This window comes from Hemitrygon akajei, chromosome 32 (genome assembly GCF_048418815.1).
Source record: "Hemitrygon akajei chromosome 32, sHemAka1.3, whole genome shotgun sequence".
Classification (NCBI taxonomy): Eukaryota; Metazoa; Chordata; class Chondrichthyes; order Myliobatiformes; family Dasyatidae; genus Hemitrygon; species Hemitrygon akajei.
The window spans coordinates 3,179,740-3,200,612 of NC_133155.1; the positions used below are offsets into that span (position 1 = coordinate 3,179,740).

Genomic DNA, 20,873 nt, shown 5'->3' on the forward strand with positions numbered 1-20,873 from the left:
TTAGTTTTAATTTTGTCACAACTTTCCACCATTGCTAACAAAACCTGGTTCAATTGCTTAGTCTTTAAGATTCATGCTCTTTTCTTGTTTAAATCAACAACTGGTATGTGACTGACAAAGAAATTCAGTGGAGTTCCAGCACAACCAGGAAATAGGCCCAAATTTGGGAGCAGTAGTTTTGCTGAATGTGATTGGTTAAAGTTGAAAGTAAACACAACATTTAAAAATACACCAGCTTCATTGAACATTGCATATCTGTAACTTTCTGTTTACACTGGTTTCATTATCGACAGAACAGGGAGCCGTGGTTTGGATAGATTAGGTGGAGATGGAGCTAATCAATTTAACCCTCTGTTTTCAGGGTTTGCTTTTCTAGAATGGCTCTGGATATAGCAATTTTCAGTTCTATATTTAAAGATGCTGCATCTAACAGGAGTCTGGAAGACAGTTAATTCAGCTCAGTTGTGTCAATGCTTATGATCCCACTCTTCCTAATAGGCTAGGAAACCCTCAGACCAGCCCACGTACAGAGGGTGCTTGCAATAAGTCATTGAAAAGTACAGCACAGAAAAAGGCCTTTCAGCCCATCTAATTAGTACCAAACCATTTAAACTGCCTACTCCCATCAACCTGCACCGGGATCGTAGCCCTCCATACCCCTGCCGTCCATATACCTATCCAAATTTCTCTTAAACATTGAAGTCAAGCTCACATACACCACTTGCAATGGCGGCTTGTTCCACACTCTCATAGCCCTCTGAATTAAGATATTTCCCCTCATGTTCCCCTTAAATTCTCATCTTTCACCCGTAACCCATTACCTCTATTTGTAGTCCCACTCAACCTCAGTGGAAAAAGCCTGCTTACATTTACCCTATCGCTACTCATATTACTGTATACGTCTATCAAATGTCCTCTCAGTCTTCTACGTTCCAAGGAATAAAGTCCTAACCTATTCAAGCCTTCCATATAACTGAGGTCCTCCAGACCCAGCAACATCCTTACAAATTTTTGTTGTATTCTTTCAACCTTATTTATATCTTTCCTGTAGGTAGGTGACCAAATTTGCACACAATGCTCCAAATTAGGCCTCACCAATGTCTTAAACAACTTTAACAGAACATCCCATTGCATTGGCACTTTTCTACCCACAAGACTTCCAGAGTCTACAAAGTTAAAAGTTCAAAGTACTTTTATTATCAAAGTATGCATACCATACACAACCTCGGGATTCGTTTTCTTGCAGCCACAAAACAAAGAAACACAATAGATCCCACTTAAAAACACTACTGCAGATTTCATAGCAGTGTGTACATATCATCCTGCAGCTTCTGATCGCTCTCGAGAACTGTCCATAACTTGAACAGTTCATAAGACAGAAATAAGTAAAACGTGGGAGAGGATCACAGAGACAGTTGCGATGGGAGAGCAAGCAGACACAGGGAGACCAACTGTGTCAGTGAGTCTGCTCAGAGTTCCCACCTCAGATCAGCTCAACTCAGTCCGATTGTCGTAGCTCATGGGGAGACATTGGGGTTGGAGGGGATGGTAGGAGAGAAGACACACAGAGATGCCCCATTCACAACTGGAAGATCATGCCCGCAGCCTCCAAAATCCATCCCAATCCAGTTTGCTTGTCTCCCAAGGTTTGTACGTACAGGTGTCCATAAGTCAGGGGTTCATAACTGTGGGAGGACCTGCACCTATTTAGTGAAAGTCAGAGACATTGCTAGATGTGTCAGCAATGATTTACAAAGCTGTTGACCAGATGGAGTGTGGTAGTTTACTCAATGTTACATTTGCTCATCATCACAGTAATCTCATACAACCAGTAGTATATCCAGGGATTAAATAGCAAATGCATCAAAAAAAGAAATCAGCACACACTTCTTATTCCCTTCCGCATCATAGTCAGATAATCCTCAAACATCTATAATCTGTTTGCCTTAATTATAACCTGTGAACTTGTCATAACTATCAGTCTCCAGGGAAAGAAGTTGCTACCAAATTCCCTACAGAATTTAGAGACCCTTGTTTTTACCTAGTTAGAAGCCTCACAGTTGAAAGATGGGAGTGTGGATATATTTCTTAGCATTTCATTTATTTTAAGGAACATCTGTTTAATAAGAGCACAGAATGCAACCATCAGCAGTTAATTTATAAACAAAAATAAATTATTGATATACATCATTAAAATGGTTCATGAACCAATTTCCCAGTGGTTATTATAGATCAATAAAACTACACCTAATATGGGTTTTTAGATTAATCCTTGTAAAGTCAAACGAAGCAAATTACGTCCGGTTAATTTAGCAGTGATAAGGCATTTACAACACAGCTTCCAATTGGATCCTTCAAATTCAAGAAGCAGTTACATCTGATTCAGCAAACACATCAAGCTAATCTTTTACGCTGTGTAAACAGATGTCCATTTTAAATAAGTACATGTAGACTGGCTAGCACGAATAACAATATTTGGTAGATCATTCATTTCTGGCTGATTTAGACTTCCATTAACTCTTTGGCTTCGAGTCAAGTTACATTGTAAAGACTTTGGGATCAGAAAAGATCTGGTAAAGTTGCAATTCTAGCCTCAGATCTATTCTCCAATTCTCTAGTGATGTATACCCTTGGTCTCTACCGAACCTTTCAGTTACATACTCGTAAGACCATAAGATATAGGAGCAGAATCAGGCCATCGAATCTGCTGCCATTTTATCAAGGCAGATCAATTTTCCCTCTCAGCCCCAATCTTCTGCCTTCTCCCTGTATCCCTTCAAGCTCTGGCTAATCAAGAATCTATCAAACTCTGCCTTAAATATACCCAATGACTTGGCCTCCACAGCCACCTGTGGCAACAAATTCCACAGCTACCCATAGTGCTTTTCCCCTTAGATTCCTTCTTCACTTCTCCTGCCTATCCCCACCATAACCTTTGATGCCCTGACTACTCAGATACCTATCAATCTCTGCCTTAAATACACCCAATGACTTGGCCTCTACTGCTGCCTGTGGCAACAAATTCCATAGATTCACCACCCTCTGGCTAAACCATGGGGAAATGACAGAGCAGATTCAATGTGTTGAATGGGCCAATTCTGCTATGTCTTATGGTCTTTATTCTTTCAGCCAAAGTGCATGACCATACACTTTATTCCATCTGCCTCTTCTTTGCCTATTCTCCCAATCTAAGTCCTTCTGCAGATTACCTGCTTCCTCAACACTACCTGCCCCCTCCACCCATCTTTGTATCATCTGCAAGTATGGCCACAAAGCCATCAATTCCTTCACTGACATATAACATGAAAAGCAGTCCCAACACTGACCTCTGCAGCACACTAGTCACTAGCAGCCAACCAGAATAGGCCCTCTTTATTCCCACTCTTTGCCTACTACCTTGTTTTTACTTGTTTTCATTGGCACAGGTACAGCTTACCAGTTTCTGTGTTTTTGCAGTAACCCCTTCAGTTGAACTTGCCTGAGCAGATCAAGACACTTACTGAAAATAGCAGTTGTTAAATAAATTTTACTTCCATTTAGAAGGTTAAACAGTAAAACTTAGTTCAATTCCTCTCAAATACAAACAAATAAACCATGGAAAAAACAACAGGACCACCTAATTATTATAAGATTTACCCCTCTGACACTGGATAAGTACAAGACTTTGTAGAGTCAGAGCATTTCAATACATTACAAGCCCTTCAGTCCAACAATTCCTGATAGTCCTTTAGTCCTGTCTGATAGTCCTAATCTCCCATGTTTGGCCTTTCCTTGTACCTATCTAAATGTTTCTTAAATTATACTATTACATCTGCCTCAACCACTCCTTCTGCCCCTCAGGTCCCTTTGAAACCTTTGCCCTCTCCTCCAAATCCATGCCTCTTGCTTTTGAACTTCCCTACCTTGGGAAAAGACGGTTACTGTCCAGATTATTTATGCCTCTCAATTTCAAACGTTTCTACAAGGTCACCCCTCATTTTCTTACAATCACTAGCCTGGCCAACCTCTCCCTTCAACGCAGATCAAGTTTTGCCAACACTCTCAAATCTTTTCTGCACTCTTTCCAGTTAAACATCTTTCTCAAAACAGGGTGACAAATATTGTATACAGTACTCCAAGACTCCACTGATCTCTAATAGGACCTATTCTCCTCCTTGCTACCCTTTCTATATAGCTATAGAACTCTTTGTATTGTATAATTCAAGAAAACATTAAATTGCTTTATATTTTGCTATTAAACTGGAATTTCAGTACAGGCTCTGCATATTAACTGTCATAAATATGACTAACTTTGTTTTCTTGTTTTCTACAATTCAAAATTCAAAGTAAATTTATTTTCAATGAACCCAAGTGTCAATATACACTGCCCCGAGGTTTGTTTTCTTGCAGCTATTCTCAGTACAAAGAAGAAATAGAATACAATCTGTGAAGAAGCACCCACAAAGACTAACAAGCAAAGAAGGTTGGGGTGGTGGTTTGGGATTTTAAAAAAATGAATTCATTATAGGAATAATATAATTTAAGTTGTTGATGACTGCTGTGACTTGCTGAGCCAAGGAGATTGCTCCATGTTCCATGACTATGACCAATGATTTATCCACCAAGGTGGGATCATTTGGAACAATATATCCCAAAACAGATGGATTAGCAAATTGATTACTTCTGTATCTTAATCATGAAAATCCGCAGGATTTAGATGAGCATTCTTGATATGCCACTTTAAAGTACTGCTCCATTGAAATCCTAAACCATTAGGAGAGAACACTGGCTGAAAATAGTTAAATATTAGAAGGATTAGCTGTGGATCTGAGAATTGCAGATTAGAATCAGAATCATTTTATTGACAGTATGTGAAACATACCAGAATTGATTGTAGTTTGGTGCCAAGCATAAAACACAGGACAATACCATAACAGATAACACAATAGCAACCAACAATTTACAAGTCAGTAGTACGAACAGCCATGAGGTATCAACAATTAGCGAAACGGTCACATGCACAATCATCAATAATCAAACTTAAGGTGAACATATGAACAGACTCAATAATTATCAACAGAACAAGGAGAGTAGGTAAGGCCATTGTGCAGAGACAGGGTATTACACTTGCGTTTTGCTGAGAAGTTGGATAGCTACAGGAAAGCTTTGGAGAGATCATGTCATGGTGATGGACTTCTAGCAAACCTCTGATGGCAATTTGGTGAAAAGGTGACTGCTACGTGGGTGGAATCATCGGTAACTTTTCTATCTTTTCTTCACTCTGGTGATGAACAGCTGATAGCCAATGATCTTCTCCACTGTGTGGACCACTTTCTGAAACCTGGATTTGGAGAGGGAGGCAGTGGGAAACCAAATGGTGACAGAGGTAGTCACAACACTGTCAAAGATGGCTGAATAAAAATTCATCATATATGCCCTGAAATGTTAAATTTCCTAAGCTGATGTAGGAAGAACAATCTCTGCTGGGCTTTCCTGGTGTGAGCATATGTGCTTGTCCCACATCAATGTATTGATTATGGTAGTCCTCAGGAAGTTGAATGGTTCAACCACAAACACAGCCTGACCATTAATTTCCAAGCGAGCAGGTAGCGAGTTGTCAGCAGAATTCAATCTTCATTTCCACTGTCTTGAAAGCATGAAGCTCTAAATTGTTATGAGCGCACCATGCTGCAAGATGGTCTACTTCTCCTTGATAGCAGGTTACATTAGTATTAGAGACCAACTACCGTTTCCACATGGTAAAATATATTTTGTTCTTGCATTAATCAAAAGGACCCAAATATTTACAGTGAAAAAATATGAATCCACTGTACTCACAAGGAGAAACTTTGCTGTCAAGTCACATAGGACAGCCATGACAAACATTGATCGCTAAAGTATAATTAGTTACAAGTGCCAATATATATCTCATAGTATTTTCACCAGATTTGATGTCTAAAGTATTATCTGAACAACCATCATTATTGAATAAACTTTACAAATGTAAAGAAAGACAGACATCTCCACTCTGGGCCTCCTTTACTGGAGGACTCCTGTACCTATTAGAGCATCCAGAGTGTATGTTCGTGGTCTTCTACTGCTGTGGCCAATCAACTTCAAGGTTCGATACATTGTCCAATCAGAGATGCTCTTTCAACACACCACTGTCATAATGCATGGTTATACAAATTTAAGTTGCCTTCCTGTCAAATTGAACCAGTCTGGCCATTCTCAGACCTCTCTCATTAACAGTGTTTTTGCCCACAGAACAGCCACTGGAATGTCATTTGTTTTTCACACCTTTGTCTGTAAACTCTATACTGGTGTGCATGAAAATCCTAGTTCAGCAATTTTTGCGATACTCAAACCACCCATACTCTGGCACAATCAATCATTCCACGATCAAAGTCACTTGGAGCACAGTTCTTACCCATTCTGATATTTGGTCTGATCAACTGAACCTCTTGCTCAAGTCTACATGCTTTTACGCATTGAGCCAATTAGATATTTGCACAAATGAAATGTACACCTAATCAAGTGGCTATTGAATGTAAATGGCCCAGCTGAACGCAATCCATCTATATACATGGTCACATAGATTTGAACGAGTAATATCAAATGGCATTGAGAGATTTACTCAAGAACAAATTACTCAAATAACCCAAAAAAAAGAATGAAGTAAATAGCTACATAAGGATGGCATGGCAGCTAAGCAGTTAGTAGAACGCATTACAGGTCGGTAAGGGGGAATTGGACATTATCCCTTGACTGCATCGATTTCCTCCTGGAAAAACAGATGCTCTGGTTTTCTACCATATCCCAAAGACATAAAAGGTTAATAAGTTGTGGACATGTTGGTACCGAAAGCATAGCGACACTAGCAAGCTGTCTTCAGTACATCTTTTGACTGTGTTGGTCATTAACGCAAATGGCGCATTTCACTGTATGCTTCAATATACATGAGGCAAATAAAGCTACCTTTTATAATCTAATCCTCACGAAACTTTACCACCATGATCTGAACTTCATTAGTTTGACAGAAGCAGCTTTAAAACAAAAACCTTAAAACTTTAAAACCTTATATACTACAGTACTTAAAATTTATATGGGCAATTTCCCTGTGATTTATAATTTTTGATAATAGATAATCTGACAATTGGTACGACAAAATTCCCTCCATATTAGCTTCCCCATTACCAATTATGGATTTAGTATGAAACTTAAAGCAGCAGGCTTATAGAAAAATGACCCCCACTAAACTAATTAGATAAAATTCTTAGTCAGCCAACTGTTCATTTTAATTAGCAAACTTCATTAATAAAGAATTCGGTTTTCATAACTTTATTTGTACATATTACATTTGGAATAAATTACACAATCTTACAAATTTCACAGTAAACTCTATATAGTTTAATACACTTGTGTTTTCAGTAGAAATGTAACCCACTTAAGATAGTGCCCTGAATTTTTCCAACTAGCCTAAAGTAATTTAATACATCACTATTACTCCCATCTTCTTTTGTACATAGCTTTCATTTGATCTATTGATTCTTGATGTACAGTGCTCTCACCACACCAAGATGGCAATGACAAAGTGTTAACAGAGTACTCAGATGCATCCTCAATTCATTTTAAATTTTCTTTTAAGGGTTTAAAGACATCTCAGGATTACCCTTGTGTAAACTCTTCCCTTTAGCTCAGTGTTATGTTAGTTCAAATCATTCAAACATGCAAGGGTTACACACAAAATTTCAGACACCAGGTGTGCAGGTTTTGATAAGTAATGCCCATTTCCAAAATAATATCATTGGTAACAGAATTACATCAATGAGGCAAAGCATCATCATTTCAATTAAATGCCAGGCTACAAATAAATTAAAGTATATCTGGTAAGATCTTTAGCACGGTCAGTCATCCCAAAGACTTCCCAATCTACACATTACTTCGGCATTGGTCGCCATCAATGCAATTTTTAATCTCAGAAAACCTGCCATATTAACAAAAGTTCTCAAGGACTGAGGAGATGGGGTGTGGCGGGGGGTAACAGCTCAAAATGTAAAGAGTAAGGTTTGATTAGGAGACCAAAATCAATTTTAGGCACAAAACACCATTGATGACAGTTTAGTAAAGGACAATGCGGGGAATAGTGAACACGTGGATAAATGACCAAGACATTTCAGATACCCTGAACAAAAACCTGGTAAATTCCCCATAGAACATATTCCTTCAAGAAAAGCATTACAAGAAATCATATGTCAGATTATGCCCTTCAACATTTGATAAGAGATTTACAAGATTAAGAGTAGATGGCCTCAAAAAATTGTCAAATGGGACCTGACAGTAGTGCGGTTGCTTTTCAAGACATGGGCACCAAAGAACAGCAGCATTTTTAGAACTGCATAATAAATTTTCAGCTAACTATTTCAGAACATTCACTTTGGGCAACAGGGTTGGCAAAAAACAAAATTTGCTGGCAATTTAGAAACATCTGGTAAAGTTCATTACAACTTATTTTCACATGCATTCAGACTTACGCAGTCCGGCTGCACTCTCTGCATGTGATTTTACATATCCTCAGTTCAAGTTCAAAAGCATCAGGTCGATCTTGTGGATTTGTTGCTAGCATTTCCTTGATTAGCTGTCGCATTCCTGCACTCATGGACTTCTTCTTAACAGGAATGTTAAGCTCCATCTTGGGGTTTAACAACAGCGCTTCTCCAAGGGGTACAATCACTGACCCCTGACGCACATAGCCACCTAGAAGTTCTTTCTTTGTCTCTGAATCTATGAAGGTAATCCTTTCCAACATGGCCCAGATGATAACACCCAGTGCAAAGATATCTGCTTTAGCTGTATAATGACCTTCCCAAACTTCAGGTGCCATATAAAAATCTGACCCACAAGCTGTAGAAAGCCAGCATCTGTTAACATTAACTGGTTCCTTCTGATCTGCTCCCAACCCTGAGCACACTTTACTCAGACCAAAGTCTGCCACTTTTAGAATAGGACCTCCTCCTTCAGCTTCCGATTTGGTTTCGGTAATCAATATATTATCTGGCTTCAGGTCCCGGTGCACAATTTGGTTTTTGTGCAAAAAGGCCAAGGCACTGCTGAGCTGCAGCATGAAACTAACATTGGTCCGACGGTTGGGTTTCCGTGAAAGAAGATATTCATTCATGTCTCCACCATCACAAAAATCCATTACAAGCCAGAGGTAGTACGAGCTCCTGGAATCAAAGCTTAGTTCCCCTTTCAGTGAAGTCTCCACCAGCTTAAAAAAATATATAAAAATAACATTTATTATTCTATTTATTTATTATTTTGACCTGCCAAAATGATTTCTATAAAGAACACAGCTTCTTATTCAGAGGAATTGTGTTCAACATTGTGTCATGCTAAACCCAGAGGTAATTTTTATGGTGACTGGTAAGTGCGATAGCAGTTATGTGACATCTATAGCCTATGATAGAGGGGAAAAAAGTCTTAAGGAAACCCAGGTATTACTAAACCAGAAATAACATGGAAATTTAAGCAATCATTTGCTATTTAACATGCTTTGATTACCTAAACTTTATTACAACATAATTACATCTAATAAATAAATTTTAGAGTCAATCCCTTTACCCCTCTATATTCAGAACCTAATATCTGCAGAAAAAGAGCTTTGTCTTTGAAAGATTCACAAAATAATACTTAAAATTGAAAAAAGTTGTTTTCAGCCACGTATTTGGCATCAATTCCCATTTCATACAATTAAATTACCAGTAACACTATTGTGATGCAGAAAATATTTTACCTTTAAATAATGAGAAGAAGATGATCCATGAGTCATCTTTTGAAGCACCCCATCTTTCTGCAGAATACACTCCTCTAGATGGATCACATTAGGATGAATAGTCTTGATACTGCTTAATGCCCAAAATTCTCGCAAGGCCAGTTCCACATTCTCAGGTGCATGGCACCGAATTTTCTTCACTGCCACCCGTGCTCCCGTCTTTGTCACCACTGCTTCGTACACTACACCATAACTGCCACGTCCCAATTCACGCACCAAGTTGTATTTTGGTTCTCTACTCGCCATGAATATTTTTTTAATAACTAGAAAGAAAATCAGAAGCCATTAATTACAACTTTTGAATAGATTGCAGATTTTCTGTTAAAATCATTTAAGGTTCAAATTCCTTAGGAGGCATAACTTGTATTATTAATATTACATAGACATTCAGTAATAAATTACTTAGCCCACGAGATATTAATAAACCTTATACCCTGTGACAACTGTAGCATCAAATGTTAAATCTAAAACTTATTTATGTTAAGCTGCTAGGATTTGTTGCCCAGCTAAATTATTGATGTTCAGCAGCTACTCAATAGAAATTTAATCAATAACATGCTACAACTGTAAATTTAATATCTGCGATCATTCAAGCCTAATAGTATTTTTAATATTTAAAATTTCCAAACTGCTAATTGCAAATCAAAAGATGTTAGTAAAGGCAAGCTTTTTCAAAATGCAAGCTATACTAAAGATTAGCCACTAAAACCTACAAATATTAATTGTCAATTTCAAATCATGTATACATTATTCTTTTTAGCAGGTTCAAATTGCTCAAACCAGTTTCAAATTGTTTCACAAATCAAAAGCTGAACACAGCAACTGCCGTTAGATCACTATCGTACACATGCCCATATTGCCTGAACCATAAATGTGATACAATTTGTCTGTTACTTTTTTGCAGTAATCTCTGAGCAGGATGTATAGAAGCCTGAAATCCCACACCACCAGGTTCAAGAACAGCTACTTCCCTTCAATCATTTGGTTCTTGAACTAACTGGCACAACCCTAATCACAAACGACCTCTAATCACTTTACACTAAAATAGATTGTTTTTGTTCTAATTGCGTTTTCTTGTTAAAAAAAGTTTTTTTTTCCCCTGTGAATTCTACTTGTATGATGTTATGTGCTTCTGAAGCTCCTGAAAACAATCTTTCCATTGCCTACGTGTAATGCTACGTGACAATAAACTCAAATGAACAACTTTAAAAGAATCCGATAATTCAAAATGTGAATTAGATCTACATTATTAATCCAATTTTAAAAAATGCTAGAATTTATTTGAAATATTGAAAGTTTGAGGGCAATTTGTATATAGCTTAAGTTTAAGGAATATCAGCCATAATTGACCTTCCCTTCATAAATGGTATCTGTTTCTACCTTTTGTTAATTTAGAGTTCCAGCGCTGTTTCTTTAAAAAGCACTTTAGAAAGTACAATATTAAGAAAAGATGAAAACATTTCTCTTTTGAGTTAACATTGGATGTGGCTGATGAATTTCATAACATTGCATTTCCCTGAAAATAATGTTTTAACAATTAAATGGATGAATCTACAGCTTTTTAATTGTGAAAACTATTATGGAATCCATTTTCAAATTTTGCACAGCAATGATTTCACAATACTGTCAGAAGTGTAAAGATTATCTGGAGATTTCCTATAGCAAAACATTGCTTAAAGATCCATAAAATCTTTGAACAATTACAATGATCTTAAATTGTATTTGCTCAATAATTATTGCACAGTAATTGTAAAAGATATATACCTTCTAATGCACAGGACAAAAGTAACATTAAGGCACATGCAAATTTGCATACATGCACTTCAGTGGTCTAAAAATGAGATTTTATCACAATCAAAACAGAAATTGTCAATGCCCATCAATTTTATAAGAAATGTACTGCACAGGTGACACCTACTCAGCTCTTTAATGTCCATAGTATTTTGTCAACTCCCATCACTTCACAAGTTCCAAACCACCTACAACAGCTACTGAAAACAAATTTTGTCCCAACATGACTCCAATGCTTCTAGAACTTAAAGTTCCATCCTCACATTCCCCTCACCTCTGCCTCAAAATCCTTCCTGACATGATTAAATGTATACCTTTTCATTAAGTTTCCTCACCATCTCCTTTGTTCCAAAAATTCATGAAGCTTTCCTAATTTCCCAGCATCAGCACCATCCTCATATCCCTACGTACTATCTCCTGTAATCACATCAGATATCAGGTTTATCATCACGTACATATGTTATGAAATGTACAGTGCAAGACCAAAAAAAACTGTAATTGCAGTTTAGAATTTATGTCATTATAGAACAAAGCTGCACCTATACAAATAAAAATGAAACTCATTGTGAACTTGCACTATTAAAAGCTAAAATTCACAACATGCTGGAGGAACTCAGCAGGCCAGGCACCATCTATGGAAAAGAGTAAACAGTCGACATTTCAGGCCAAGACCTTTCATCTGTCCTGATGCTGGCTGTTATCTTGATTTGCAGCAGATTTTCTCATTTGTTCTATTAAAAGCTAGATATTCTAGCTGACAGCATTTAGTTTTACACTTTTGGATACAATGACAATTCATGACACATGATTGAAGACCATAAATACTGTGACAACAGCATTTTTGCTTCACATAGATGTCAAGGCCTGGAACCTCCTATAGTACAGCTATTCCCACCATTTAGTATATTACATCATCTTCCTTGCCCTGACCGGAGGCGAGACTCCAGTTCCCACTGGATTCCAATAAACTTGGTTCTTTGTCTCAGATGTCTCAATTTCCCAACCACATGTCAAGTGCCTCCCTCCTATCAGCATGCAGTTTCAGGTCCTCAGAAGTCCTTGTTCACATACCATCTTGCAACTTCAAACACAATTACTGCTTGTAATATTTTTTAACCGAATGAGATTTAATAACACCAGTATATGTCCTGAAATGTATTGTCAATGTATTGTCTTTGCAGCAGCAGAGCAATGCAATACATAACAAAAAAAAAGCAAAGTAATCGATATCTATATATAAGTGTTAAGTAAGTAGTCCAAAAAATAAAAATATAAAAGTAGTGTGGTAGCATTCAGAGGTTCAATATCCATTCAGAAATCAGATGGCAGGGAAGAAGCTGTTTCTGAATTGAGTAACTTGGGGGCTGATTCTTGCTTCTATCATTAGCTCCTATATAAACAATATACCCCTTGACTATGACTTGCAAATCCCTAACTAATCATGATTAAAATTAGGCATTCTACATGGCAACAGTTAAATCAAATTTTGTTGAATAAGCTATAAGCAAAGCAGTAAGTGCTCTTTGTAGTCCTATCTCATCTAATCATGAACAGTGGTTTTGCCTAACACATTGCAGGAGGCAATAAGAGCATCTCCATCTCAATGACAATAGGGCCCAGGTATATTAGAAGTTGAAGTAATCCCACACATTCTCAGCCACTACTGCTGAAGGAGGCAAATTTTCACCTCAAGCACTAATTGACTTGTACACAGTTATTTTAAAAAACTATTAACTGCAATCTATCATGCATGTAATCAAATTGAATCAGTGATTTAATAACCGAAATCCAACATTATCATTACCTTTCAGCGTCCACACAGATAATTATAAAATAACTGATAACAGATTTTACTGCTGCAATACAAATATCAGTGCTGCTATAATCCTCCTGACATTGACACCTATCCTTCATCACTTAAATGCACATTAGTGCATTGCTCCAGCAAAACTGATTTGCATTACCAAGTGTTATTCACCAAGTACAGCTGGCTAGCTGCATCTCAGCCTAGTATGACATCATATTATTGTGACCAATAACCTGGCTGAAATTCAGTGAGTTATCTAGCAAAAGGCCACTGGACTTTTTTTAATTAAAAAGTTGAATACTTTATTAAAGTATCCATCTTTTGAGATTTGCAATGAGATTATAACAAGTATTGTGCAAAGTACTCACGATACTTAAGGATTGCCTTGTTACATGGGGTTGATTTTGCAATTATCATTCTTTCAAAACTGAGTGACTACTCAAAATTCAAATTGTAAATGTACTCTTGCAGTGGCTTTCAACTATAGCAAATGATGACTAGATACTGTTGATCAACTGAATTGGATTTGGCAACATACAAACTGAAAATTCCTATTTTTGTTTCCTAGACATTGATGTTCACAAAACCACTGATATTTGAAGGCACTGTTAGGATTTCACGAAGTACAACTGATTTCCCCCATTCACCCCATACCTCTGCCTCAGCCTTCAATCTGTATAACCACTTGCAGGCAGAATGCCAATTTGTCTCTGCAAACTTTTTATCTCCTCATTTTCACCACAAAAAAGATCCACCACCATCCTACAAATCTGACGCTATACATCCTTAATTTAATCCCAGATACTAACAACTTCAATTGTACAAATACAATTAAATCCAAACCTTTAATTCCATGGAAAATACTAGAAAATTAACTGACTGCACCTACTCAAAATTATCCAAGATGATGTCCATAGTAAAGCCAAGATTTTAAATAACTGCTTCAGAATGGCAGTCAGTTATAGCAGATACAGTGGCAATCTACAAAATAAAGGCTCTGCTCCTTGGGAGAATTGGTGTGAAGGAGGAGCAGAGACTTAAAAAGTCATTCAATGCCCAATTTAGGAAGCATATAACAAAAGCAAAATGGGTCCATTTACACCCAAATGATTCTAACCTGGACATCAATCCTGAAGCCAGTTTCCAGTATATTGCCCATTCCCAAATGCCCTTGAAGCACTGGAGGTGAGCCTTTGCCATTGACCTGTCAGGTTTCTGGATAGTGAAATCCAGGACTTAATGCAGCAATGATAAAGGACCAACAATATACTTCCAAATCAGACAGTGTAAGAGGGAAATACGTGGGTAGTGGTGTTCCATGTGCCTGATGCCTTCAATCTTTTTGGCAGTAAACTAAATTTGGTTGAGGAATTGAATTTGGGAATAAAATAATCACAGTAGTGGTGACAGTGAAGATACTGATACAATACAAAAAGATCACATCTAGCTCACTGATACCTTTCAGGGGTGCATATCATCCATGTTTAATCACATCTAGTTTACAATTCCTTGGCTACCAAACGTGCAATAGACTAACTACTTTCTGAAATGGCCTCAGAAGTCACTCAGCTGTAATAAACTACTACAGGGTACAGTATATAATTTTAACCACAAAAAGATCTGTTCTAATTAACATCCCTCGTCATTGTACCTGCACTGAAGTAAAGCATCAAATGTTAATGCATAAAATCTATCTGCCTTTGAGGATGATATATATATTTAATATTAGTAAAATATGAACTGTCTAAATGCCCATGGAATGCTATTTTAATTTTTTTGACCCTCACATTTTGAATATGGCTTTCATAAATCCAATGTTTCTTCTTTAATGTAAGCTTCCCGTGATTTTTCTGCACAGAGGCACAAACACAACCTGATTATAATTAAAGATAATTTTAGATACACTCTAGAACTGTGTGTGGAGTTGGGAGGGGTGAGGAGGAAATAAGAAATCCCATTGGGCTATATCCATGTTACCATTTTTATTCTAAAATAATCAATGTTATGTAAGAATGTGGAATGATACCAAGGAAAGTCTAAGGATGCTAAATAATGCATGCTTTATTGCCACAGTTCATCATACCCTTCAGCTCAGTGCAAGCCCTAATGCATTGCAACGTAATTCATTCTAACGAATCACATTACAATCGTAATGAATTACATTACAATGTATAAAACCAAGAAGCAAACAAATGCTAACCAAAGTTTCCAAACTAAGATTGAAACAAACCATAAATTTATCTATAAGTGAACTATAGCTCCATTTGCTTGCACAATTTAAAAGTTGACTAAGCATCTTCACTGGGAATCATTATTTTTAAGATATTAAAATCAAAGCACGGCTTCATATTTAAGAACATTTTTGAGTTTTGCAGCTTGGTTCTTACAGCAAGTGTTGGAAATCAAAATATTGGCAAGATACATTTGATTCCGATTGAAGTCATACTGTATAGAAGAACATATATTTTTAAATTTCCCTAATGTAGCCACACTTTAGATCCCACACTTTGGCTTTACCAATGCCTGAATACAGGGTTCAAAAGACAGAAAATGAAAGAGTGTGACATGGAAGAATTTACAGTAATGAAATCCGACTGCACAACATGGCTCAGTTCATAACATACTTCTATAAGGGTTGATGTTCACAATCACACTCCAGAGGTCTGAACAAATATTCCAGTGGAGTACTAACAATATGACACAGTCATGAATGGTGACTTTCAAATATTAAACTAGGACTTTATTCACCTTGTCAATATGAAAAATTCAATGGTGCTCTTTGATGGACAGGGAAGCCAATCTGTTTGTTCCGGCCAATATTTTATCATTCCACTTACATCCAGAATACCTGGCATTTACTTCACAGCAGACTGTAAAACTTGCAATACAAAAACTGTTTTGTCAATGACTTCACTTCAGAAAGAACTTTGTTGAATTTACAAGTTCTCTGGGACTCTGAAAATACCGCATCACTATTATTTCCACTTCTTCAGCAGTGCCCAGCTCATCTGTTGCTGAATCTTTGGTTAGCTCAACTCCTTTTTATTTTGGCTTCCTCCCCCCTTCCTTCTCAGTCCTGATTAACTGTCTGCAACCTCGACTGCCTATTCATTTCCATAGATACTGCCTGACCTGCTGAGTTGCTCCAGTACTTTGTGTGTGTTACTTTGAAATTCCAGCATCTGCAGAATCTCATGTTAATAACCTATTCGACAGAGTTCTAACCTGCATCCCTTGTTCTAGTTCAGGGGTTCCCAATTTTTTTATGCCATGGATCCCCACTATCTACCAAGGGATCCGCAGACCCCAGGTTGGGAACCACTGTTACAGTTGCTCTTCTCTGTGATTGTGACCTTGCCATAAACCACCCATTCCCTTGAATACTGTCTACCCGGTTGAGCAAAACATGGGGTTTAAAACCCCAGTTCCCGCACCGCTAAACCCTGGAGATACTAACACTCATCTCTCTGATCTCTTCAACCCTGTAATAAGATATTGAACCCCCTCAGCTTGGGCTGCGTGTACAGCTCTCACACTACCTGCCTTAGCCTGAAATTCCAGAGATTTACTCAGATGTTGTCTGGATTGAGGCAAGAGATGGAATAGTCTGGATGCGTTTGTCCTGGAGTAAAGGATGATCAGAAATATTTTGAAAGAATAGAATCATACGAGACACAAGTTAGTCAGGATCTTTTTCCCATGCCTAAGGTGTATAAAACAAAGACGACATTCGGTACAGGGGCAGAGTGGTTAGCACAACTTTACAGTACCAGCGACCTGGGTTCAGTTCCCACCAATGCCTGTAAGGAGTTCGTAAGTTCTCCCTGTGACTGTGTTTTTCACTGGGTGCTCTGGTTTCCTCCCACAGTCCAAAGACATATGATTGGTAGGTTAGTTGATCATTGTAAATTGTTTTGTGATTAAGCGAGGGTTAAATCAGGGGATTGCTGGGCAGTGTGGCTCTCAGGGCCATTTCCACACTGTATCTCAATAAACAAGCAAGAGAGAAAGGTCTTTAGAGAACTGGAGGGCAATTTTTATCTCTAGAGTAGCTGACATTGTCACAGTGGCTGACAGAAGGTGGTGAAGTCAAATGAAATAACCAAATTTAAGAGACACTTAAATATTCAAGGCATAGGAGGATTCCATTGTCTGATTCAGACAATCAGACAATGGAATTGGTGTAGTTGACACTGACTTAAGAAACTCCAATCAACGCTGTAATAATTGTATGACTGCATCACGTCAAGATATTTCTGAAAGTACACCTCTTTAATCAATCTTGCAGTCACTTGGTTTAATACTGCCCTCACTCAACTTTTGCCAGCGGCTCTAGGGATGTTTTGGATTCTATTAAAGGACTTCATTTAGAATTTTTATTGCAGTTTACCATGATAAGGGTCTGGAAAAGTGTCAGTTGAGGAACAAGGGAGCAAATAAGAGGGTGAGATGTGAGGAGTCAGACAGGTATAACATAAATCACTATATCAAGGAATTATATTCCCCAATGCTTGTAAAGAGTAGAAAGGCCGCTGTCACTTATCACCCCCCCCCCCATCGCTCTTTTAATCCACCTGTAAATGAAGTGAGGCAATGAGAGGCCACCTTAGGCCGGGTTGGGGTAGCCGGGCCGACCAACAATGACAAACCGGGCATGGATGCAAACACAGGCCGCAGCAGGCGAGGTTACCTCGCCCCTCCCCCTCCGCTTCTGCGCGGCCTGCCGGTAGGTACGGGAAGGTGGCGAGAAGACAACCCTCACCTCGTCCCTCTACTAGCGTTCCCGTGCCCACATCGTCTTTATTTGCCCGAATGTACATGCTGTGCTTCCCTGTACCTCAGTCGGCTGCTTGCTGCTGCCCCGCGGCCATTGCTTCCCTCCGACTCCCGCGTTCCCGCTCGCGAGCGCCAGCTTCAAATAACTGCCGCTCACGCACGTGCTCACACCCCTCACGTCATCCAGCCCGACCCCCTCGCCCGCCCCTTCACCAATCGTGAGCTCGGGCCGCTACCTGCGTCCTGCCCATCACGTCGCCGTCCCGCCCCACCTCCCTCCTCTCATTCAACTGGTCCAGACTCCGCCTTGTCATTCAGATTCGAGCTCCACCCAATCACCTTTTTAGTCCTCGGTTGCCGCATAAGCCCCGCCCATCAGGACACGCCCCTTTATGAGAAACCAGCCCCTCTGCGCATGCGCGTATAGCTCTCCTCAGCGCGAGCGTAAATTCAAATGGGTACCGGCGAGAGGAGAGGGTGCTGACTGACCCGAGTAAATATATCAAATATACAGGTTCAATCCTCAGAACCAGGCATATAACGTCCAGGTGTAATCCCCAGAGCCAGATATAATCGCAAATTCAAGATGTATAAACGCCAGGTCTGTAATCACCAGGTGTAATCCCCAGAGTCAGGTATCTAACCATCAAGTGTAATCACAAAATCAAGGTGTAAAATCACCAGGTGTAATCCCCAGAGTCGGGTATCTAAGGTATCTAACCACCAGGCATAATCACAAAAGCCCCAGGTATAACTATCAGGTTCAATCTCCAGAACCAGGCATATAAAGGTCCTTTAACATCTGCCGGACGATGCTGAGGATGTTCTACGAGGCTGTGGTGGCCAGTGCTATCATGTTTGCTGTTGTGTGCTGGGGCAGCAGGCTGAGGGTAGCAGACACCAACAGAATCAACAAACTCATTCCTAAGGCCAGAGATGTTGTGGGGTTGGAACTGGACTCTCTGACGGTGGTGTCTGAAAAGAGGATGCTGTCCAGGTTGCATACCATCTTGGACAATGTCTCCCATCCACTCCATAATGTACTGGTTAGGCACAGGAGTAAGTTCAGCCAGATTCATTCCACCAAGATGCAACACTGAGCGTCCATAGGAAGTCATTCCTGCCTGCGGCCATCAAACTTTACAGCTCCTCCCTCGGAGTGTCAGACACCCTGAGCCAATAGGCTGGTCCTGGACTAATTTCCACTTGGCATGATTAACTTATTATTATTTAATTATTTATGGTTTTATATTGCTATATTTCTACACTATTCTTGGTTGGTCTGATGGTAACGAAACCCAATTTCCCTCGGGATCAACAAAGTATGTCTGTCTGTCTGTCTGTCCAGGTGTCATCAGCTGCATGATGAACAGATGGAATCATCAGAGCTAGTTGTATAGTCACCAGGTGTGTAATCACCAGAACCAGGTGTATATCCACGTATATAATTACCAGAGCCAGCTGTGTAAGACACGAGAACATCTGCAGAGGCTGGAAATCCAAAGCAACACGCACGAACTGCTGGAGGAACTCAGCAGGCCAGGCAGCACCAATGGAAAAGAGTGAACAGCAGGTGTTTCAGGCCAAGACTCTTCCATTAGGACTTTCTAACTGCTGTTTGAAAGATCACCCCTGTTTTCCCTCATGGCTAAAATTCTGCAGACCGGGCAATACTCTCTCATAAACTTAGCAAAAAACATATGTTAAAACATGAAACAAAACCAAAAAGTGTTCAAAATAACCTGTGGATCAGGCGGTGTCCGTGGAAGTTAACATTTCATGTCATAAACCTTTCATCAGAGCAAAGTGCAGGTAAGGGATGAAGAGAAAACTACCAGGCATAATCACCAGAAACGAGTGTATACGTAAGAACATAAGAAGTGGGAGCAGGTCATCCAGTCCACTGAGCCTGCCCCACAATTCAATAAGATCATGGCTGATCTGTCCATAAACTCAGTTCCATCTACGTGCCTTTTCCCCATAACCCTTAATTCCCTTACTATGTAAAAATCTATCTAACTGTTTCTTAAATATATTTAGTGAGGAAGCCTCAACTGCTTCCCTGTGCAGAGAATTCCACAGATTCACCACTCTCTAGGAAAAAAGTTTCTCCTCATCTCCGTCCTAAATCTTCTCCCCTAAAACTTGAGGCAATGTCCCCTAGTTCTAGTCTCACCTACCAATGGAAACAACTTTCCTGCTTCTACCTTATCTATCTCTTTCAAAATGTTGTATGTTTCTATAAGATCCCCTTCCATTCTTCTGAACTCAAGTGTATAGTCCCAGGCAACTCAATCTCTCCTCACAGGTTAACACCTTCATCTCTGGAATCAATCTGGTGAACCTCCTCTGCACTGCCTCCAAAGCCAGTACTGTATATCCTTCCTCAAGTATGGAGACCAGAACTGCACACAGTACTCCAGGTGCGACCTCATCAGTACCCTGTATAATTGCAGTATGAACTCCCTGCTCTTGAATTCAATCCCTCTAGAAATGAAGGCCAACATTCAGTTTCCCTTCTTAATAACCTGTTGCACCTGCAAGCCAACTTTTATGATTCATTAACAAGCACTCCTAAGTCCCTCTGCACAACAGCATGCTGCAGTCTGTCACCATTTAAATAATGATCTGCTCTTTATTATTCCTTCCAAAGTGGATGACCTCGCATTTACCAGCATTGTATTC

The 20,873-nt window shown here is 39.1% G+C and overlaps 1 protein-coding gene across 2 annotated transcripts in view; it reads right to left on the bottom strand.

Moving 5' to 3' along the window:
* pdik1l (PDLIM1 interacting kinase 1 like) overlaps positions 1–18,357 on the bottom strand; it is a 30,761-nt gene extending 12,404 nt beyond the window's left edge. Inside the window, exons 1-3 of one of the 2 annotated variants that reach the window (XM_073034580.1) lie at positions 18,175–18,300; positions 9,776–10,077; positions 8,514–9,250 (exon numbers count right to left, since the gene is read on the bottom strand). In XM_073034580.1, the coding sequence (XP_072890681.1) occupies positions 8,514–9,250; positions 9,776–10,077; positions 18,175–18,232 (1,097 nt within the window). In that variant the 5' untranslated portion in view covers positions 18,233–18,300. Of the gene's footprint in view, positions 1–7,304; positions 9,251–9,775; positions 10,078–18,174 lie in introns of those variants that run through there. The other variant, XM_073034581.1, reaches the window with a different exon arrangement.
* Between the last annotated feature and the right edge of the window lie 2,516 nt (positions 18,358–20,873).